This window comes from Balearica regulorum, chromosome Z (genome assembly GCF_011004875.1).
Source record: "Balearica regulorum gibbericeps isolate bBalReg1 chromosome Z, bBalReg1.pri, whole genome shotgun sequence".
Taxonomy (NCBI): domain Eukaryota; kingdom Metazoa; phylum Chordata; class Aves; order Gruiformes; family Gruidae; genus Balearica; species Balearica regulorum.
In genome coordinates this window covers 60,955,566-60,980,355 of record NC_046220.1, presented here as the reverse complement: position 1 = coordinate 60,980,355, position 24,790 = coordinate 60,955,566, and the positions used below count along the sequence as shown (strand labels likewise).

At 35.2% G+C, this 24,790-nt stretch overlaps 1 protein-coding gene across 2 annotated transcripts in view; it reads left to right on the top strand.

Annotated features, from left to right (window-relative positions):
- Positions 1-24,790, top strand: part of AP3B1 (adaptor related protein complex 3 subunit beta 1) — a 171,415-nt gene that overhangs the window by 32,231 nt on the left and 114,394 nt on the right. For both annotated transcript variants that reach the window (XM_075740554.1, XM_075740553.1), the window contains exons 5-7: positions 629-789; positions 5,417-5,483; positions 14,292-14,471. In XM_075740554.1, coding sequence (XP_075596669.1) covers positions 629-789; positions 5,417-5,483; positions 14,292-14,471 — 408 coding nt within the window. The remainder of the gene's footprint in view (positions 1-628; positions 790-5,416; positions 5,484-14,291; positions 14,472-24,790) is intronic.

The following is a 24,790-nucleotide window of genomic DNA, read 5'->3' as shown; positions in this document are numbered from 1 at the left end:
CCTAGCATTACAAAAGGAGAGCAAGTATTGGAACAAAAGAAGGGAGGGCAGGAAATAGAAGAAAGTCTCAAAATATTTATCTTAATATTTTGATGTGTTCTTAAGAAAATTAATTTTGTTACTGGCTTCAGTTTATATCTTGTGGTAAGGCATAAAGTGGATGTATTGTCAAGAACTTGAGTGGCAGTGTCACAACTGAGAATCACATTTTCATTTGACAGTTCTTATATTTAAGTAATAAAACTGATGTAGGTGTGTTTTTTCAAAATATCTGAATTTCACTTGAATTGCAGAAAATGTTTCAGATCATTAAGTAAAATATTAATCTTCTTTATCCATCATACCCATATTTTACTTGGGAAAGTGAATTATGTTAATGTTTTTCTTTGACAGATTTCCATAATGTTTCAGTGTTTTCTTTCTTAGTTTCTTTTACTTTTTTGGCTGCTGAAAGTTTCTTGTGTGAAGGTTGGCACATTTTCGTCTTAGCATGGCCTTAGCTTGCAAGCCTGACTGATACCCAGATAGACCTACATGTTTTAATGTGTGGTCATTAATTAGTGTAAACAGTGCAGAGAATTAACGATGTGTTTCTGCACTATCTTATTTCTTCCCTTCTATTCTTTAGGATCCTAATCAGTTAATCCGCGCAAGTGCTTTAAGGGTTTTATCCAGTATCCGTGTCCCAATTATTGTTCCTATTATGATGCTTGCTATTAAGGAAGCCTCTTCCGATTTATCTCCTTATGTGAGGAAGAACGCAGCCCATGCAATCCAAAAACTGTACAGGTAAGTGATTCTGACAAATACTTGAAAAGCAATTTTAAGATAGTTGTGGGCTATGTTTATTAAGACTGCTGGGGGGTTGGTGTGTCTCAGATCAGTTTCTTAAAAAGTATAAAGTGTGTGTAGACATTCTGTCACTCAACTGATTTTGTTGGAATTCAGGGAAGTCTCTTGCTAGGGTAACAGGATAACTATCAAGGTACACAAAGAAACTGATACACTATATTTTGGCTTTAATCTACCAGTTATTGTCATCTCTGTAGCAACTATTTTGATAGGTATCCTCAGAATCAAAGATTTCTGTGTTTAGCACCTGTATCTTTCATCCTGAAGGAATTCGCTGTAGTTTGCAGAACAGGTGACAAATGAGTACTAACTTGTAGAAATTTTATCTATGGAAATCCAGATCTTCCTCTTCCCTCTTCAGAAGTTCTTGTTGTGGAAGAGCTCTTACAAAGAGGTGGGTACCGATTTACAAAAGTGGTGGCAACAGAAGCTGTAACTTTCCAAAACAAATGTGGAGATTTACTACTTATTTCTGTTTTATTTTGCCTATGCCAAAAAGAGGAAGGTGAGAGCAGTTAGGGGTTCTGAATCAGGTAGCCTGAGGCTGCTGCATTTCCATGCCCCCTCTGACTAATGAGTAGCAAAGCTGAGCATGTATTCCTAGTGGGCAAATACACAGAAATATACAACACACGTGCATGCAGCCAGCTATACAGATCAGCACAGACAGAAGACAGCACTCATGGAGACAAAACCAGCACCATCAGCCTTATCCTGTTGCGCACACTGGCTGATCAAGATACAGACCCATTAACGGACCTATATATGTGCAATATTGATCACCCAGTAATGTGCCTAGATGCTCAGTGTTTCCAGTAACTGGCCTTGGATCCCCAGTCTCCCCAGTCACTGGCATATACCAGTGCACAATGCTTGCAACCCCGCTGCACTTGCTGTTACAGACCCCCTCAGTCAGACACACATATGCCCCCACCCTTTCACTCAAACACTATGAATCCCACAGTAGCTAGATCTAGACATGCAGGCTGCACGGTAACTGGCCTTTATATCCCCTCGTCTCCAGTTGTCTCCCTCTGGGTGGAGAGAAACAGAGAGACTGAGCCACACCAATTGGGCATCTCGGTCAACCTCCAGACCTTTCAGTCTCCCCAGTAGTTGGCCTGAATGCCCTGGTCCCTCTGGTAGACAGAATCTCCAGTTGTCTCAGTTGGAGACACACACATACGTCCACTTCAATACATGGCTTCCCAAGCCACCTAGTCTGGCTTGATATTCTCTAGCAATCACACACTGACATAAAAACTTAACAAGAGGAAATGGATGTTAAGTCCATTCCTACTATTTGAGTTGTTTATTTTTTGTTAGCATGTGGTTCCAGCACACAAAAGACTTTTTGGCCTGAATTATTCTCCATACACAGAATGTCTGATTTCCTGGTAGTATCAAAACTATTTGGAGGAGTTTGGCAGTAATGATCTTAGTGCCAGCAAGGCACAGCAGTATATGGGCAACAGGCTATTTCATGGAATTTTAACTTAAATTGATGCTTCTGTTTCTTCTCTTCATGACAGGCAAAGTTTATTTTACTAGCCCAGATTAAAGAGCTTATTAGTGATTGGTGCAAAACTGGAAGATGCTGAAATCTAACTCGATTACTAAAAGACCTTTTATCCATCTTTCATCCCATCTCCAGATATGATTGCATCTTCAGATATAACTTGTATTTTTTCTTATCTCTGGCTCATATGGTATCCTATGCTTATATGGTGTCAGTGGCAAGATTTTGAAATCATCCTTGCAAATACAATGAAAAAAGTATTTTTGATGGTAAAAAATAAGCAGCACAATCTGGAGCAACTGGCCTTGCCCCTTTCTAGTTTCCATGAATTCCTGACTGGTGGAAAAATGGATGTCTAGCTGATATAGAAAAGGAAAAACTAATGAAACTAATGTTCTGTAAAGGTTTCCTTAATGGTTTAGAGGGCCTGTACATCCTTCTCAAGTTTTCACTTCATGCAAGCATCCTGGGCATCGTAATGACAATGCCAGTTTTCAAACTGCTGTAGCTGCAAATTCCACCTTACCTGGACTAAAATAAGCTTCATGATTACTTGTGAGTGGAGTTGTAACTAACAATTGTATCCTTGGAAGTAGGATTTGGGAACTGCTTATAGGAAACGTGAACTTTTATTGTCACATTTTCAAAATTTACTTGTGCTATCAGATAAAGCATTTGTACAGGTTTACCGCAGGACCAAGGGAGAGAATGTATTTTTCTGGTTCACTTGAAGAAGCAGTACTGGGAAATCATGAAGAGGCTATCAAATTAACCTGTCTGCAGTCAGGCCCAGTTGGCTTGCCTGCAAATAAGAGTCTTTAACAGGCAGTCTCAGCAGATGTTTCAACAAGGATCATGACTGGTAGCTCCACAATTCAGTGATACATATCACATACTGGTGGCAAGAATGTCTTTTGTCCTATTTGCAATGAGCAAGTAATTTCAGAAGACTCACTCTGAAGATGGTCAAAATCAGAATTCTGGAGGGGATGGATTTTTGATGTGAAGATCAGTCAACAGTTTATATACTTTCCTGCATCTAATTACTCCATCCTCTGTGAGCATTAGAATAAGAAATAAAAGTTTATTCTAAGAGTGCCTGTATGATCCATTTACTTTTTGGTTTCTGTGACTTCTCTACCTGTTTGATAGTCCTGTAGTTCAGTTAGTGCTCCAGTCAGACTTCTGGATGCAGGTTCAATACTCCTTTCTTCCTTGCATTTAGTGTCATGGTGTTTGGATGGATGTCTGACCTAGAAGAGCTTGTTCATTAGTGGTTCAATCAATCCTAACAGCAGGAAGCTTACATATCAAACAGGAAAGATTTCAGGCATAGTGTGAACAGCAACATTTGTGCCCAATGCAATCAACAGTGCCAGGTACATTGGAGTAATTTTATCACTGAAAATGTCAGCCCTCTTACTTATTTCACTTAGAGTGCATTTCAAAGCTATTAGTATCTTCTGTCTATCAATAGAAAACTCTACTGTGTACTTGCACCTACTTGCAGTGAGATTTGGAAAAGTGCCATCACTAGTATTAATAGATTCCATACTATTACTAGTAGATACCATAATGAGAGCAGATCACTCTGAACTCGTTAGTCTGTTCTCTTTTCTAAGAAAGCTGCCTTCCTTATCCAAAATACCAAGAGGATGGGGGGAATGTGAATTCAGTTATCAGAGCCCTTACTGATGATTTTCTTGATCACATAACAAAACTGATATTTTTCAAAGTTTCATAGTAGTAAGTACTCCTTTCTCTCTTTAAATTTTATACCAATTTTGAAAATTTGAAATAAGGCCTATTAGAAAGACTTTTGACATTTCCTCTGAAGGTTTTGGTCCTTGGCAGAAGATCCACTAAACCTTTTTTGACAAAAATAGAAGTTGGAATGAAATGTCATCATAAAAGTACTTATGGAACAGCGTGCTCTTGCTTTGCTTATGCTAATAGTGGTTTCTAACAAAGTTTTGTTATCCATTTAAAATGATGTAGTATTGCTAGGTATCAGAGCCTTAGCGAAGTAGCGTGCAGCTAGGTACTCGCTTTGTGAATCTGTAGCTGAAAAGGATGTACTGTGCGTTGGGGCAGTTCATCACTCAGCATTAAAACTGATGTGTACATTAATGACCAAATATTTCCTTACTTATCTGTAATTGTATCCACGTTGACATGACTTTTCAAAGGCATAAACTACCTATCTGTGTGGCTCTTTGTACCTGCTTTCTCCTTGAATTTTCTTCTTCCTTGGCTTTGAATTCTTCCATGCTCTATAGATCCATGATGAACCAGCACCTGGAATGAAAAGTCAATCCTTGCCTACCTAAGAAGCAAGTTTGACAATAATGGATATTTCTGGGAAATTTTTCTCTACTCCTTGAATGTGAAAAGGATGGTACAAAGATTATTGTTCGCAACTCTTGATTTTCCTCTTTTTTTTTTTTACTATTTGTATAGGACTTCAAGCAGTCTATTTTTCATCAGCTTGCACACCAACTTTGTATAGGTACACTTGAATACAGTGTCCAAATTTTTGAATTGCAATTCTTCTGACTAAAATTAGTGATGTTAGTGTCTTACTTGAAGCATTATATTGATAATTAGACAATAAAGGTATGATTCTGCTTTATCCTGATGTTCACTCACTGCTGAATTAATTCATGCTGAAATTCCCTTCTGCAAAAGCAGTGAGATCCTTGTGACTGAACATCTGAAGCTCAGTCAAGTTCTCCCTAATAGGTTGTCCTATGCTTCTTAAATCCTATAATTTTTATGAGTTTAAGTATTAAGATTCTTGTAGAACACACATAAGTGCTGTAACATAATAATTCAATTTTATACTCCTTCAATTCAATTCTGTATTTCATGATTAACTTTATTTTCAGTCAATTTTTTTACAATCAGTCTTTTGGAATATGTGATTTTTCTGGAAGTGGTTTCTTCAGTGCTCTTGATTCCCAGCTTGTGTCAACAAACTTAACCTCTTTAATTTTGGATATGTCCGACCAAATGAGTAAAAAGAATTTTTATTTTTTCTTCTAGTCTTGATCCAGAGCAAAAGGAAATGTTAATTGAAGTGATAGAAAAGCTTTTGAAGGATAGAAGTACGGTAAGAAACTACGCTATTACATATGCATATATTTTTAAAGAGTTTACTCCTGAGACTGTCATTCAGTAGGACATAATACACTTTCCTAACCCTTGCTGATGTGGTTTTATATGTTTTTAGACAGAAGTATCATTGTGTATTTATGCATTATACTATGAATGTAATAGTGACCATCTCCTTTAAGACTGGTAATTTTACTTGCAGCATGGGTATTCTTAATCTGGTTTTGCTAGCATGTTTTCTATGTGTGCTTTTTTTAAACTTAATTTGGAAAATGGAAGTTATGTAATTACATGAATCAGTGTACAAGTGTCTGTGTATAAACACTTTTTCATTCGGAAATTAGTAGGGCATTTCAATTTGTTTGTGGTACTGTAAGAATAAATTCTGTATGGTGCACAGTATGCCTTTTGATGTCGGTCTGCCTTGTAGTGTGTACAACTGTTAAACAATGATACTTGCTGTGCACTTCTTTGTTCTTGCAAGTATACCTGCTTCCAATCTGGTAAGTAAAATCAATGTCCTGGAACAATTTCTGTAAATTTAACACTCCTTTTGTATTTTGTCTGCCCCTATATAAGTACAGGTTTTCTGTAGGAACTCGTGGATGTCTCACAATGGTCACACGCTTTATTTTACTTCCTGTACCCTACAAATAAATTTCCCAAGTCTAAGCTAGAAAGGTAATTGAGTAAGGAGCCAAAGATAGACTTCAAATAGAAAACGGAGTTGTAAATGAAAACATTCTTTTGTTCTTCTTGTTCAGATTACTAATTTAGTGAATGTCATCCTTTTATGAGTATATGTAAGTATTATGAGGTACCAGATAGTGTGTTGCTTCATCTCTTATTTGCGAAGTGGTTTTGTTACACACGGGAATATATCATCTGTTCTTCTAGTACAGTCTAGGTGTTCAGGACATAAATGGTGCTGTTCTCTAAAAGACATCTTGCAACTTCCACTGAAGGGTTACTGAAGGAGAGTGTCAGAGCTTAATGACTCAGCAGACAGTAAATCAGTTAGTTAGTTCTCCTGACTGCATCTGTGCTTGACCTGTACTCATTTGTCAGAGGCCTTTGCGCTTCTGTGGAGTTGCCCCCCCAGTGGTTCTTTGTGTGTTTTCCTTCATGGTTCATGCTCTTGGTGTGCATTCAATCTGTGAATGTGAAATTAGATTCTTTATACCTGTGGAGGTATAAAGGGCTGAGAAGCCATCTTTGTTTCTTTTTATTGTTGGTGGCAGGAAAAGAAAATCCTTGAGTTTTAGCTCTGTTCTTAGTCTTTATCCAACAACTAGTCATTTACACATTTTTTTAACAAAATGTAAGAGGAAAAAAGTATAGAGTAAGTTTGGATCATCTTTTTCCCCAGCACGCTGATGCTGGCACTTGGAGTTACTTATAAGGGGATTAATACTCATTGCTTAGTGCGTGCCACAATTCCAGTGCCTCTGTGACAATAATGGACACTATATTTATGAAGATGCCAGCTGAAGAAATAGTCAAAGTTATGCTATTTTGTCAGCACATTCAAGAAGCTAAGAATGGTGGTTTAGAAGTGGGTGTTTTGAACTTCTTTGGAGACATAATACGGTTAACTGCTGCAATTTTTTCTTCCCTCTGATTCCTCTTGGTTTGTTCGCTAGCAAGACCTGATTCCAGCCTGGGCTGAGACATACCAGCTTCAGAAGTTACACTTTTTCAGGAAGTGATATGAAGAATTGTTATTATTCCAAAAAGGAACCATACAGATCTCTCTTCAGGACTCTCTGAATCAAAACCAATTATTAATATGTACTCTTTCATCCCAGACTCCACAGCTTGTTGTCATCTAAAGTGAATTGATCTCTCTTTAATCCTTGATAGCACTGAAAAGCTTCACCTTAAGTGGTATTTTTGTGGTATTCCACTGAATGTTCCCAGAAAGCCTCCATCTTTACTAACAGAAAGCTTTTAAAATTGGAGGAAATGCAGCTGCTTATGGATGGTTGTCCTTGTGTACAGGTGTGTACATATGTAGCCTTAGGTTGGCTACTCTTTTAAGTCTTATTTAAGCTCCTTTTGAGAAATTTGTATTAATTTCAACTCCTTTTTTGTATCCTCTAAGGGAAGCTGAATTTCATACATTTAGCATAAAAGAAAAAGCTCCTTCTACATACTTAAAGACAAAAGCTTTTAGAAAATACTATGCAGCCTTTGTGAAGAAAATTGTCAAGTTTGTTGCCACAGGAATTCTATAAATGGGTCCGAGCTGTAGAACAGCAAAGTTTTCTCATAGCCTTATGAAGTCCATCTATTCGATTAATGGTATTTCCAGGTTTTGCAGCGATAGTCAGATGGCATAAAAGTTGTAGGGTGTTAATGTGGAACTCAGACCACAAGTGTTTACTTGACACTAGTCTTTGGATCCCTTCAGTTTAAATGCACAGAAACTGTTCCCTCACATCAACATTAGCTGCAATCTCCTGATAGTTTTAATCTCATGTTAGCAGATTCAGTTTGTTGGGAAAGTGGTGGTGTTTTCATTAAATAGTGGCTTTACCACAGTTGGAGAATCTTACTGACTTTGGGAATTGTTAAACATCAGTGGTTCTCCACCTTTTTTTCCCTTGATGGAAGTGTCAGGTTACTTTTGGCATTTCTGTGTACTTAAGGGCTGATAATGCAGACAAGCCATAATGCGTTATATATAATAACTGGATGTGGGAAATTCCACCATGTGATTTTTTGTTTGGTTTTTTTTGTTCTTATTCCATTTGTTTTAGATATGTTTGAGGGAGAGTGTAATTATTAACATTAATGATGTATATAACAGTAGAATCTTGTTCAAGTGATGTTTGAGACTTCGTTTTAATAAAAATAAATTTTTTACTCATAATTTATTTTCTATAACCTTTTGACCTCAAGCAGGGTTTTTGATACTTACTGACATAATCTCTACATTAAAGTGAGCTAGAATAGCTACTAAACATTGATGCCTCTAAATTTATGTAAACCAGATTTTTTTTTTTCAGAGAGAACATGCTATTGTGAATTATTAATGCAGTTTATGTTGCACAGAAAAGGCACAATGTATTTAAATTAGTCAGAGTCATTTTACATTTGAAATAGCAAGAAACTGTTTGGATGGGAATTTTGCTACAGTAAAATTAAGCCATTTTATCAGACTGTACAAAATGTGTTCATTTTTTAGGTCTCAATCAGTAGTAAATTTTAAAATAAGCTGAGGTAAGCAAAACTTAAAATAAGATGAGATCTAACCTTAACCCAGCACTTCATTAAAATTTCTGGTGAGATAAATGAAAGATCACTCTACTCCTTAAGTGACTTAACATGAAGATTCAATTAAATGCCAAGCTCTCAGTTAATCTAAGATGCAAAATTATCAAGTGCAAACCATCATTAACATACCCTCAAGGGTAGCTAACTGGGAATTAGAGTGTATCAACAAAGCTGTGATTTTGTGGCAGTGTATTTAGTTTTTAAACAGATGTTTTCAAGTATTTTTATTATAAAAACTTAAGAAACTCCTAGTTATGTTTTTACCTTTGCCTTACAGAAAAAAAGTACCTCAGGCTTTGATAAGCAGGTACAAGAGCATGAATGCCTGCTCCTTTTATTTTTCTAGTAATTCTAGATAATTGGTCAACTGACATGATTTTATGTGGAAAGGAAGATAAAAGCATGTGTGTATTTTATGCTAAAATTATTTTCTCAGAAAGTAATATAGCTAGTCATGTGTGAAGGTATAATTGGGTATTTTAGAGGAAACTAGTTCCCTTTTTGGTTGATTCTGTATCACTTCACTCTAATTCTATTTCTTCCATTCACTTAAGAAGCCTGATGATCTAGCTTTGGGGCATAGGGTTTAAGGGAGATTTTGTTGCTAAAGTTGCTTTTGGCATACTGTGAAGGATTGTAGAACAGCATCGTGTTTGTAGCCTGTGTGTTATACAACTTGGAAATCCATGCTGATATTGAAAAGGAATCATGTCTGTTGTCCAAACCTGTAAAGCAAAAAGAACTTATGACCTGCATTCCTCAGTCCAAGCTAAAGTATCCCAAAGTGTATCTAAAGCTACATCTAAAAAGTAAAGGCAGAATGTAGACCTGTAGCTGTGTTGCAGTTGTATGGATGCTGGGCATATTAAAAACATCCAAATTTATTGCAGGTTTGTCTTTAACTTTGATCTGATTTTACTTTGTTTGGGCAGATACCTCTGTTATAAGGAAGATTTACGATGTTTAAGTGGAAATATAAATGCATGTGCTGCATGCTAAAATGAATTCTTTTTCAACCCTATCCAGAAACTGGATTAGTATGTGGTCATATGTATTTTGTGCTATATCATAGCTGTGCCTGTTGTAGCTCCTGTTCTGGGACCAGGTAGTATACAGTGTGCAGCACTGCTTTTGAACTCTTCTAGGACAGAAGAATGTTATGGAGAAATTTCAAAACACGTTGACCAAACTTGCAGGTGCTTGTTGATTCCCAAGTATGTAGTCCTGATGTTGTGTCCCCTGGAAACCTCTCTTGTGAAGTAATGTGGGATGGGATAAAGGCAAATTTTGGGTGAAGACTGGCAGTAAATTAGTTTATTGCTAATTAAGATTTACACTCATTTCTAAAGGCTAAATTTTCCTTTAGCCTCTGCTTAAATAATATTTTTTCCTTTAATGAGAGTATTTTAATCATATTAAACTACTTTTAATATTTAAGTAAATTTGTTATCTGTTCTGGTGTGATAATTACTCCTCAATATAACAGATGCAATTTAGTATGAATTCTGTTTTGGGGGTGAAAAGACTTTATACAATCATATGAGTATTAAGATTTTTATTTTTTTTTTTAAACTGCATGGCTACTAGATGAAGCACAGATTCTTTTAAAGTGAGACCCCTTAGATTAAAAAATGATTCTAGGAATTGGTAATGGCATTGCAATGAACATCTTGATCTTTTAAACTAAGGAATAATGGGGAAGGAGAGCTGGGCTCTCAATTTTTCAACAGTAGGCTTCTGTTAATAAGTTAATGTTTTAGTTTAGAAACCAAATATGTGGATAAGACAATGTTTTCTTAACTTATTGATTTAATGTTGGTAAAAGCTTCACTTTTGTGGAAAAAAATTACTGAGTTTGTGCAGATGTTTTATTGTGATAGATCTATTATCCAGCTATTAGAAGATAAATGACTGATCTTGTCCAGTTTCCTTGCCTCCAGAAAATTGAAATAAAAAGGGGAATATCATTTGGGCTGTATGATTAGGGCAGGTGGGGTGGCCATTAATTTAAGAGAGAGGAATCTTGGCAGCATAGGCCAACTTGCACTGTATTATCAATCAAACCCCGATGCACTTCTTGTGATGACCCAGCACTCTCAGGTTTTTGCAGCGTTAATTAGAATTCATGACAAAATAGATGCAAGGAAACGTTTTGTACCCTTCATAATTTTATAGAAAATTTATTGTTATTAGAGGAACCATTTGCTTAGTGTGATTTTTTTCATTACCAGCTTGTCAACTAGCATAGATAATCTGGAGAAAATATGAACTCCATAGATTGGGTGTCACTTTTGTTGATGGTTCATGTAGTTTACCTTGGAGCACAGCTAATGGCTGAAGTTCATAGCAACAGCACAGAAAAACGTGGCAAGCAGTGGAAGACAAATGAACCATGTTTATTGCTTTAATATAAAAAATACATAAATGGAAAGCAGCATTTGAATTTGATGAGCTCATTGCTAGTTTTGTTGGAGTGATTTATATTTTCTCCTTATACAAAAAGCTACTATTGACACAATGAGATGGAAATTAACTGACTGTTTTTTGGAAACCGATATTTTTTGGTTTTATATTCTGATTGGATCATTTTGTTTTAATTCTAAATATTTTTATGGAATGTTGAGCATTTAATAAACAAAGATTATTAGCTGTTCCTCTGATGTTTAGATGTATAGTAGGATCATACTATAGGGGAAACAGTGTCAACTAGGAAATAATCTCTTATTAAGCAAGCATTAGGAAATTTTCTCAGATAAATCCTCTTGTCACCAGTGCGTTTTCAATCTGTCTTACATTCTCACTGGTTTTTTTTCTGCTTTCAAATGAAAAACCTAATTTTTGAAAATGCAGTAATGGGGAGAGGGGCATGATCTTAACTATATGTCATGATGTATGGCAATTCCTGAATTACTTTGTAAATCTAGGGACTCGCCACAGAAATAAAATGCTTGTTCATCTGGTGCACCTCTTGCATTTCATTGTGTATGTTCAAATTTTTATTAATATCTTTTAAGTGTTCACAAATGACAACATTCTCATTGTAAACTTCAATAGGTGATTGATGTGAATTGAAATAAGTAATTATTTAGAATTCCTGTATTTCAGTATGGCTATTTCTTTGTATCAAATTGTTGTGTATTACAGTAACTGAACTTTTAAAAAGCCAACACTGTTCACAGGATATGTGCTCAGTTTTAAAAGATCTAAACTAGTACTATATGTATTATTTTATGTCAGCTTTCAAATGATATCCTATCCAAATGAAAGATAAATACAGCAAAATATGTGTGTAGTACCAGTGGCAGTAAAAGGCAAGAGTATGCCCTCCAGAAATACAGTCAGACACTAGCATCTGTGGTATCCTTCACCTATGAACCTAAAAGGATATTTTTCAATATTAGGCTGTGACTATTTTTATAGTCATAAATCAATCTGTGTGTCAGTCTCTTTCTCTCTCTCCCCTTCCCTCCCTCCTTTTCTCCCCTTGTATGCCAAACCTGCCAAGACACCTTATACTGTCTTGCAGTGTGGAGGAGTAGAATATCCATAATAAAGTCTATGGGACAGTCACCTAAAAAAAAGCCTCTGTGGTCTAAAAGTGTCACCCCTTTATTCTGAAATTTCAGGTCCATCACACTGTCCTCTGCAAACTGGCCTTAACTGTCATTCAAAGTTTTGCATCCTGATAAAATTGCTTTGCTGCAAGGGAGTTTTAATGTATAACTCCTCCCACCCTTCCTCTCTTCCATCCTCAGCTTATCTGGCCTAATTGAATACCTACTCACAACTGGTAGTGATTTGTCTGGAGTTAACCACTGTCTTCTGCTGAGCTTTGAACCCACACCTGAGCATCAACTTGCAGCAGTTTTTAATTACAGAATAGCTTACTGCAGCATGTTGTTAGGAAAAAAGTTTACTACAATGTAAAAAAAAAAAAGCTACTGTTTTTGTGATACAGCAAAAAATAGCGAATTATTTTAGATGTAAAGTCTGTTTTATTAAGCTCTATCAAATAATCAAATTTTGCTCCCTCAAATGAGTTGTATACTTGCTGGGACCAGCAGGTATCAGTATGTGGACAGGGCTGGAGACAATAAATGCAACTTCACGTTTATTCTTATTAGTAATTCATAAAATCCCCACAGAGCCTGAAACTTGTTTAGCATAATAGCAAGACTATATTCTGAGCTGTTTTCTTTCAATTGTAATGTTGGGCGCATACTAATAAACCAAATGTCAGCCAAATACAGGGAGAAAGATGTAACATATGAATATCATTGTATTTAATATTTCTCAAAAAGTACCATTTCAATAAACTGCACTTCTATTTAATTGCTTACTTTAAGTCATTGGGGAAATTTTAGAGGTTGAAATGCAGATCCCCAGTGCTCAGATAGAATATGACATTAATTTGCTGCCAGAAGGCTATACTGCATGCATGCTAACTGCATACATATCAGCTGCTTCATATAAAGTCTCATCATTTTAGTTATTTGACTTAACATGTACTCTGACACAAAACAAATCTTAATTAAAGCAATTAGAAGAGAAAGAACAGTAATTCCAGGCACACAATGACATGTCCTTATAATGCATGGTCAGCTTTTGAGGTTTTCCCATAAAGTAACCTGCTGCCAGAATTTTAACAGGAACCCCACTATATGTTTCCTTTCTTTATTTTTTAAAAGAAAATACGCTATCAGGAGGTTTCAGTAAGCCTTGAGATGTTAAAATGTTGAGTATCTATTTAATTTTCTCATTAAAACAAAGCCATTTTTATAATCAGTCAGTATGAGGTCTTTTTATATAAAGATTTATTTTTTATGGAGGCAAAAAAGTGTGTGAGGACATAGCAGGGCATAAACGATCCATTCCTGTAATTTTGGAAGTGGTGGGGAAGTGCTGATTAACATGCAGAAATTCTGCTTGTGTTCTTTGAGGAAAAGTATTAATATATTTCTGTACTGTATTGTTGATTTTTGTGCCTTTTTTTGCAAAATGTATTCATGAAACTCTAAATATAAAATTTCATATGACAGTTAATTTGGCCATATTGAGAGAGAAGTTTGGATCCCAGTAGTGTTGGGAATCTTACCCCAGTTCCTCTTTAGTTTGATCACAACAGTGTTGAGAAGAGAATCCCAACAGCCCTTGTCAGGCATATTACTGTATTATACTATTTGTTGTTTCCTGTTATTTCTGAGTTAATTGCAAGTTCTCTGATAATTTATTTGGGAACTATAACAAAAAAAATACGCTTACATTGCACTGTGTCTTCAGTAGGAACTAAGATTTATGTGTGTAATAGAAACAGCAAATGTTTTCTCTATTCTTATAAACTTACCCCAATTCTATTTTAAATCAGATACCACTTCTGTGGGCTTAAGGTTTTTTGTTGTTGTTGTTTCTTTTCAATGAATAGAAGCAATTTGAAATTGCTGAGAATTGCTAGTATTAATTCTGATTCTCACTTGTGGATGAACTGTAGAAGGATCACTGACCTTCTGGTTTATATTTTGTTTTCTAGCTGGTAGCTGGGAGTGTTGTGATGGCATTTGAGGAAGTGTGTCCAGATAGAATAGATCTAATTCACAAGAACTACCGAAAGCTCTGTAACTTGTTGGTTGACGTGGAAGAGTGGGGTCAAGTTGTTATAATCCACATGTTAACTCGATATGCACGTACACAGTTTGTAAGTCCATGGAAGGTAAGTTTGTGACTTTTTAAATTACTATTGTGTGCTTGCATTCTGAATTATTTCCGTTGTTGGATGTATTTAGTCTTTTAAGATGCATTTTTACGCAGACTTTAATAAAAATAGAAATCAAATGCATTAAGTCTTAACTCTCTCAGACTTCATTAACACAAGACATCCATCCTTCTTCAGAGTATGAGAATTCTCCTTCCAGGCTATAACCAGTTTTGATTTACCCTGGGCGCATCCCATGGGTAGTGTAGAGAGTCCTTCTTCTGTGACTCTTTGCTCTCGGAGATTTTATGTGAGTCAGAGCTAGAAAGGTTTGCCGTTCTGTCCTGGAACTGGATAGAATCTGCTTTGTTTGTCGATACGAATACCCAGTATCACAGCATGGTGAACATTATGTTACTTGTCTAGGCTCTGTTAATGTGCTGAAGGGGTGTGTGGAGACTTGAATGCATGTTTTTGAAATACGCAATGTAAAAATTGTTGTGGTATTTTCATTTATATTATGTAAATGAGTATACTCTTACTTTATAAACAAAACAACAAAAAAGTAGGCAGCTAAAGAAATTTATGCTATCAACATTGTTTTCAGTACAGGTTTAACTCTGAATAACAGTTTAAATTAAGAGACAAAATACATCTGGAAATAACTGTATAAAATTGTTCCATAACTCCGGTTGTTTGTGTTTATTACAGGCTTGGGGGTGTTACTACTGTTAAGTTTTACCAAAGATGTACATATTCATTGCTATATACACTGTTTTACAGCAGTAGTTGGCAATGGACTTTGTACAGTTGCATAAAAGGATGCTTGGGGTACCTACTTGTAATGATTATAAGGTGATCCCAGAACCTTAAAGAAAGTTCCGTAGTTTTATTTATTTATTTCTCTGTATTTCTTTAGACTGAAGTAGTTATGCTATAGCTCAGCTAATGTGTTGTAAGACTTCTGTTCAGGCATTGTTATTTCAGTGCAGCGTATTAACAATTTTTTAAAGGGGTTTTTTTTTTTCAGCATTGAAATACAGAATGACACCAGCTATCACTACACCATTTGCCTGGGAATCAGACTAAAGTGCAACAGCATTCTATGTTAATATATGTATAATTTATTATGTGAAAATAATTATAAGGAGATATGTTGGGACAAATAGCTAATTTCAGCCTGAGTTAGTTTATAGTTATGTTCACTTCTTCTTAAATAAACGGGTTATAATAATGGGAAAACTAGAAACACAGCAAAAATGTCTGAAGTAGAATCATCTTTTTGCACCAACAGTTTGGTTCTGGAACTCTTTTTTTCATTTCAGATGAAAATTAAATTGTTTGTAAGAACACATCTTTCCAGAAAATTTGCTTAAAATGAGGAGAATATTTTTAGATAATGAGATATGTTTTCCTAATGTCCTTGAGGCAGAGTGTTTATAAATGTTGCTTATTTAAAGAAACTAACTTGCATTCTTCTCTGTGACCTTTAGAAAGAATCAAAATTGATAATTTGTTTTGCCTAAAGCTACAGTTTCACAATTGGTTTAAGCCAGTTTTAGTCTGTGATTGGACAAAGGAAGAGCAGAAGAGAGGATGACTTCCTGTCTTGGATTGAGAGGTTGAAGGTCTTGATAGGATTTGTTTTCTTTAAGATTCTAATGTACTTTTTTCACTGAATGAAATGATGGATGACAGTTGTTGCTGTGACTTCTGCTCTAAGAATGTAAAAGGTTTGTGTAACAATACCGCCTGTGTCAACCTAAAATTGGTCACAAGTGGTATAGTATTAATAATACTTCATTTCCGCTTTCATGAACTTCAGTGCAAAATTTAGTTTGTCTACCTACTCAGCAATTAAATTAGCAGAATTTTTTTCTGGGGCTATTTGAAATGCATGCCTTTGTCAATAGGTTCTTAAATGAACTCATCATACAACAGGGCATCTTGTGCAGTAGAAGAGATTTTTAATTTAGTTTATTTGCATCATTATGGATCAGTATTTAGGCTGTTTATATGTAAATGTATGATTTGAGGAACAATTAAGTGTTGACAAAGTAGATTGCAGTCATATCAATTGCAGTGCATTTTCCATAATTTTTCTAACTGACATCTTTGATGATAAATAGTGGATGCCAAGTCAAAGCCGATTATACAGTGCACTAGGAATTCATGGCGCTGTCAGGGAGAAGACCGATTGACTTTAAATTTACATATTAATGAGAAGATTTGTTAAGAGGGTGCTTGACTATAGAAAATAACAGCATATTTATAGGGCACGACACTTTATAAATAAAGCTGATGCAGGAAAATGGAAATTAAACCTATCAGATTAATAAATTCAAGACTGCTAAAATGCATATTTGCATTTTTATTCACTAAAATTTACCTTACTTTTTGAGAAACGTATGCTGCTTTTGCTCAAGTTGAGCTCATTCCCAACAAGTAATGGTGTAACATTTTGAACTGATTTCTTGTGCATTTAGAAACTTAAAGAAAAATTTTGAATACTTTCCAGTTATGGAGAAAAATCCTTTTTTGATCAATATGCTTAAAATTGTCGCAAAACTTTAATCAAATTACCCATTAACACAGAATACTTAGTTTTATATTCTTGTTTTTAACTTCTCTGAAGGGTAGAATTTTTAACTCTCATCATGAACTCTGTGAGGAAGAATGTCCTTCGTTTATCCTACTTGTCTTCAAATACTTAGCGGGTGTTTTTGAAGTAGTTACATGTGAACAGTTTCAGAATAACCTTTTATCCATATGTATTTTGTTCAGCTTTAACATATATAACTGGAATGAGAGCAAGACGCTTATATTCTGGACTGAAAATACCTGCTCAGAACTAACTGGGAAGAACAATTTCAGCAGTTTTCTGGGAAGCAACATATTTGATGGCAGATAACACTGTAATACATCCCAGCTTAAATTTTTGCCCTGCTCTTGTCACGGGAGTTGTTGGGACTGCTGAGTTGTTTGTGAACAGCTGCTGAACCATTACAGCTTGCAGCCTAATACATGTGGATGTTTAAAATAAGGTTGCTTTTGGTTTCCATGAATGCATTGAATTGCAGTCTAGCAATTCAGGAACTGATTTTCAAGCTGTTCAGCCAACCCTGTTTCTACAAGGAGATGAGGAACACAGGAGGTAGTTACTGCTTCAGCTGTCCTGGTATATAGATCCACCACCAAATGTGTATGTTGTCTGGGAGGGTGTCTTCTAAAAACAGCTGACTTGGTCAGAAGTTTTGACAGTCATTGTAGAGAGCAAAATAGAGCTGGGAGGTGTAGTCTTGTGAATAACCAGTGACTCTTGTGGCTGCTCAGCTTTGTTTCAAACAATTGCAGATTACAGAAATAAACTTTTTTTGGTGTTCAGTTAAGATTGGAGAAAAATGGTGAATTCAGACTGATCATGGGCTTCAGTCATAACAAAGTTATTTATAAACTTACTAGAAGCATATCTCAAGCTTACATTTTTAGAATTAATTATTGAAGTATTGCTCAATTTAAAGTGCTCAGAATTTGACATAACTGATGGGGAGGGCCAGAAATTAAGCCTGAAGAAAATGATCTAAAGAATAAGGACTTTTAGGACAAAAATAGCAAGTCTTTAAATGTATATACTTAAACCCATGAATCCTGGAAAGTAGCCTGGCTCTTGAGGAATTACAGGAAGAAACACATTGAAAATACTTCTTTTGATTGCTAGCTCTGACAAAATATTGAGGTCCTTTCTGCCCTCAGTTGTTCTGTGATCTCTAGTCTTTTGTTAAATGCTTTAAAACGTTTCCTGCTCTTGTAGTGTTTTCTTAGTATCTTATAGTTATGAATTCTTAGTGTATTCCATAAAGGTCATGGTTATTTGTGATGGAATCCAGTGTCTGATGGCTCAACAGTGTCTAGTACTTCTCTAAATGTTTAGGTTTTGTTCTCTGTGTTGGGGTGCACATTGAGTGAACTATAATTGTAAATGATAAAGCTTCAAGCATAGCATGCAGGGAATACCATATCCTTAATTTCTGTAGAGCTTGTTAACTCTTCTGAATCAGTTCCGCTGGTTTATTGCAAGACAGCGTAATAAAACTTCTGAAGCCATACTGAGAAGCTGAGAACAGAAGGAAAACATATATTCAGGTTGATAACCTCCTGTGAGCTAGGTGAATTCTCTAGATAAAGTGATAAAAATGAAACAACCTAAAGTACTTTAAAAATATTCTGTATGTAAATCATTCATTTCATAATGAATCAGCTTGAATACACCTTGCCCTTCATCTGTTCTCAGCCTCACAGTAGAGAATTTAGAAGTTTTATTATGATCTCTTGCAGGAAGAAGATTGCAGGAGACACAGATAGTTGAACGCATTTAAGAAATATTGAGAATAGCATTCAATCTTTTAGGATAAAATTAATCAAGATATGTTATGTGTTAGTACATTGTAGACCTTACTGAAGTCTCATTCTAGATATTTGTGCTGTGTGGTTATACCAGATGATAGTTTTGCTGATTTTTTTTTTTTATTATTATTATTTTTTTTAAATTTTTTTCTCCTGCCCTAAAATATTGTGAGGCCAGAAAATTTTCTGCCCTGGAGATCAAAAGCAGCCATCTAATTTTCAGCTTCCATTAACCTGTTCTCTTCAGATGCAAGTGTGAACCTACATAGATCAGTAGATTTACTTGAGCTTGGTTTGGCTGGTAAGATCAAAAGATTAAATTTAGGAGAACTAGTGTACAGTGAAGTTATACTACTTATTTCTTCCATTCTTAGTGTACCTGTCAGAATCCTCAGTCTTAATTGGAGGATTCTGAATTCAGTTACTGTTTCCCTTTTTGTGAGAGTGCAGTACTCTCTGACCAGGTTCTTCTACACATACATGAGGAAAGGTTAATGTCTAATATCAAATTCACTTATCTGAAGATATTTGTGAAGCATTTGGGGCATAAAATGGACTAGCTAGCTATTTATTGTAATATCAGTTTTATTTTTCCCTACCAGGTGTATTACTTAATGAGAATAACTTAGAGCATAGATTTATAGCAAAAAATACTCTCAGGTTGATTGTGGAAAGTTCATTACTTGAAATTCTAAACAAAACTTTCTGGTCATTATACATATATAATCTGAGACTATTTTCATGATCACTGTATAACAGTCTCTTCTGTCACTGAAAGGGAGCATTACTGTCTTCCTACCTTCCCTCCATCTTCTCCTTGCCTTCCCTTATGTTAGGGGTAGTGTTTCTAAGGCAATCTGGGTAAAAGAATTGGTCCAGCAGAAGAATAACTGAAAGGACGGGAAGGGTTAAATTTCAGCCACATGAATTTCCTGATTTGGTTTGCTTTGTGGCTGCCAAGCACTTACTGCTGGCAAAAGAGAAGTACAGCCTGTAGATAAAAATGCCATTTATCTTTGCAGCAAAGTATTGCAGTGATTTCCGTTAGTCCCATGACAGACTTGCAGTGGAATAGCAGCAGTGGGTAGAATCTGTGTAGGCAAGTTCTCTAGGAAATCTGTATCAACTCAAATTAAGAAAGCAGCCTCTACTTTTCCCATAAATTTGACCAGCAAAGTTTCTATGTACTCCATCCAATGCTATAGTCTTACCTTCTTAACTCAGGATGAGGGGCTTTTTATTATTTATATATAGAATAAGAGGAGTTCTAGTCATCTGTTACAAACAAGTTGTTAAAATTGTTTTTATCTCTGTCTAGATTATTGACTTAGAGATGAAAATTAACTGGAGGGAAACACTGAAATATTTTTCTAGAAATCTAAATATCAACTGTCTTAACTGCTAATCATTTTTAATTTAAATATCAGATGTATCAGAATTCCATCAACCCATGAGTTACCAAAGTTTCTATCTTTAATTTTGGCCATTTAAATGATATTTAATTATAGGAATTGTGTGAGGAATATGAAATGAATGCTGTCTTAGAATACTTTGGGGCCTTCCTGGATGCCAAAATATTTATAAATTCATAAATCCATTTTAGGAATACCTATATGAGGTCAGACCTCTGCTCTGAGGAAGCTTGAGTTTCTTCAGTCTGAGCCTGTACATTTCTCTTTATAATATCAGGTAGAATTCTTGATCGGTTAAGGCATATCTCTAAAGGACTATGGGGAAGAGTAAATACATAAAAAAATCACATTATCTTGGATCATCCATCTCTTTGACAGTGTATCCATAAGTTTGTTCCAGTTTATGGTTGGAAAAATGCCAGACAAGAAGACTGGGAGTAACTTAGGCCTGAATGGTGGCAACACGTGTTTTTCCATCATGGCTTTTACCATCAGAATAAATATACCACCAGTTGGTGGTGTAAGAATATCACTGAAGCGAATCAACAGATGTTTTAAGATGCTTTCAGCTCCTTTGCCTGCTTACGCATTAGGATGAAGGAAAAAATCCTGTAATACAGGATTTAACATCTATTGATGATGTTTAGATAAGTAGGGCAGACATTCTGGTGAGGATAGCAGACTTTCATCTTTCAGACTGCCAATCTAAGTACAGGTACAGTTAGCATTCTTCTAAGATTTCAGGTCATTTTGTGCCTTGAAATTTTGAGGCTCCTAACTAAAATCTAAAGCTAGGGTTGTACTCCAAATATGGTTTAAATGTTGGATAACCATTTTAGTAACTAAAGAATTCTAAAGCCACATAAACAAAAATTAAATAATAAAGATGAGTGTGTTTGCATGTATGGGAAATGGGGCAGATCCCTTTGTTCTCTTTGACTTTACTTTTAGAATCATCTACATTTTTTCCAGAGAAAGGAATTGAGTTATTTTAAGGGGTAAGTATATATGATTTGGTGTAACTAAAAGGTATATTAGGAACACTAGAAAAGGAGGGACACTGTGAACTATTCCAGTTCTGTACAGGCTGAAGATCTGTGAGATCCCTGTTCGTCCATACCTTGTTTATAATTCTCTTGGTTACAGCCCCAAAGTAACAATTACCTGTTTTTCTTCATGGTTCACTTATTGTACAACCCTATGGAAGAATACTTTTTTTCTGTTGGTTAGTAAGTGCTTGCTATCTTGATGGGATGGCTATACTGCCTCTTCAGATACTTAAATTGAGATTAAATTTAAACTGAGATTAAACTTTAAACATCATAAAAAGCCTAAAAACTGCTTAAACATTTAACCACACTTCTGAATACAAGTTCCAAATTCTACTTTAATTTTTGGACTTGAGGGGAAAAAAAAGTGGAACTTTTAGCCAGAAGCAGATGGTGTATTTTCCCTTTAATTTATGCCTTCACCTTTGCTCCTTCTCCATTTTATTTTTGCAATGTTTATTTTATCTCTTCTTGTTCTTCCTTGTATTTTATGTTCTTCCTCTCTTCTGATGCCCTAAACATTTTTTCTGTTCTTTGCTTTGCAAATCTGTCTGTCTTAACCCTCTCATTATCATACCTGCTCCACACACTATTGAAATAAGGGTGTTTTTGTGGTATGAGAAAGGCTATTTTATGCCTCACTTCCATTTTGAGGAGAATGGAACTCTTTTGAATAAATGAAAGTGATCTAAAAATTATAATGGATTGTTTCAATTCTAGCTGCAAGTATTGTGAGACTTTGTTACAACAATAATTGGTAATTTGGGGTTGTTGCAGAAAGGTGTTAATTGCTGCAGCGTATTTAACTCTTAGCCCCTATTTTTGGACAGCAGTCCTAGACATAGTTGCTGCTACTTATAGAAATGAGAACGAGCTTTTGAACACTCCTTGAGTTTTCACATTAGTTTGGTATGAAGTTACTTAGCACAGATGTTCCTGTAATTGTGATATATTGGGAAAAATTTAATGTTCAGTGGTCCTCAAACCCATACTTCCACCTGTGTGATGCTTTTGTCTCAGAGTGGTAGTATAAAATAAAACTTTTATGCGTACAGACTTTATGAAGAACATTCTGGGATTTATTTTTTTTTTTTTTTTTTTTTTTTTTTAGTTTTTTGCTAAGTCTTTTAATTCATTACATTTTTGAGTTTATATTCAAAGCTATGTTATTATTGGTTAAGTGCGTTTTTAATCCAAGCCACTGTAAGGCTGGATTGAAGAGTTTTTGAAGAGTCTTTCATGTCACAAATGAGTTTAAATACTTATATGGGAATTCTTTATTTTTTTTTTTTTTTAATAGTGAAATAAACATGTACATCTGCACTGGGATTATAGAGAGTATTGTATAAATTAGAGTATGCAGGGATATAGTCTTAGAATATGTATATGAGAGGAAAAGACGTAGTAAACTAAAAAGGAAGCTTGATTTATTTATCGTTTATCATGTAGCTTTTATATATGCCGGAAGTTAAGCTAAGAACAACGTTGTGACTGAAAATTCCTTACTGTTTAATTTCACTTGCCACAGTCTGATTCTCAAGCTTGCGTAGGAGTCTTAGTACATTTGTGTGGCTTATTTGTCAAGCTCACTATATTTACAAATTGGAAGATTTTTATATAGAAAGCTTTTTTGAATTGTGTATAAAATCTTCCCAAACAAGTAGAATTTTCTTGTAAGCTCCTTGGACACGTTAAAATTCAGCTTTTCTAAAGAAACATGAAAATGTTTTGATGAGTATGAAAGACGCAACTCCAGAGGCTGTTGATACCACAAGGTAAGCTGATTTGGAAGACAAATCCTTTTACAGAATAATGTCTCAAATTTGCCCTAGGATAGCTGTTTACAGGGATGTTAAAATATCAGAGTCAGTAAACTGCTAAGAGTACTGAGAAGATACTGGAGGATTTTGTGCAATGGCTTTCTTGTTTGTTGGAACTGAACTGAGACTAAAGCTAGTGTTTTAAAGCCAAAGAATAGATACTGTTGATAATCTCACGTAATTTGCATCTTATTTCTTGCAGCTTTGAACTATTGTCACATGCTGATGCAGTCCTTTCTTACTGGTAATGCGTAATTGTCATGACATCACATACGTTTGGATGATACTAAACTCCAAATGATTTAAGTCATGGAACTGTGCAGCTGATCTTTAGACCATGAGACCATTGCCACAATCTTGAGCCCTTATGAAATACTACTCTAGAAGTTGTACTCCTCCCTTCCCTCAACTGTTGAACCTCTTTGAAACAACCTGGTGATAAAAGAAAATTCAAAGCCTTCTTAGCGGAGAGATTAATTGAGCTCAAAACCTCAGAACTTCTGTGTCCTTGTGAGATGAAATCTATGGGAAAACAATTACTCCTGAGTGTGATACATCTTGTGTGACAATGCCCTGGTTTTGGTCAATACCCTGAAAACAGGAAAGAGTTGCTACTTGCATGAACACAGTGAAGGCAGAAAGAAAGGGGGAGTTTTCTTCTTTGAAAAATTCTTATCCCATTCTTTTCCTGCATTTTTAGATCATGGATTCTCAACCTGTCTCTTTCTTGTGTCTCTTGGCTTTTTGTATTAATAGATGGTTCAGATCATATTGGCCATTGACTTATAGAAAGTCTGGTAAGACATTTCAACGGCACTTACATTGTAAACCCATTTTCAGGTTGTATCATTTCCTGGCAGAGGTTTGCATTTGAAAAATAGATTGGTTTTCAACATCATGTGGCTGTTAGCCCAATATGAAGGTTATAGAGTGAGGGTAAGAATCAGAAAATAAAATTCACAGTATGACCCAAATATTTGTTCAGTTTTTCATAACTACCATTTCCAGTAATACCACTTCAATTTCTATTAGCTGAAAGCATGTTTATCTCTTTAGAGAAATAAACTTTAAAAACCCACAAATATAATTCTGTGCAAGGAACCATGAAATCTCATTTGACCAGAACGTGATAGCTTTTATCTAAAACTTAAAACTAAAGTACGAGTTTCTACTGTAATTTATTTGAATTATATAATATCTTTTATGTAATTAATATATTACATGTATTAATATATTACATTTTCAGTATAATTCCAACAGACAGATTTGAATAGAGTTGTAATCTGAAAAATGATCCTCGGAAGAGGGCACTGAAGGAGTCCAAGTCTGTTTCAGTGGCTTTACATCTGCATAGTTCTACAAATCCAACCAAAACATCAGGTTTTCTTTCCGACCTCTCTGTACCGATGGTAATGAATAGACAGTGGTTATAATTGAAGTAAAAATTCTAATATTCAAATATAACAGAGTAATATCATGATGATCTTGCGATATTTATTGGTTCTTCATTAGACTGTGGTTCACTTAACTGAAAATATGTATGTACTTTTTGATTTGTGCAGGAACAACACATCTGGTCACTGGTGGAGTGATAGAATGCGATATTTGTTAGTGTGATAGTTTTGTATGAATATTTTATTGTATTGGGTCTG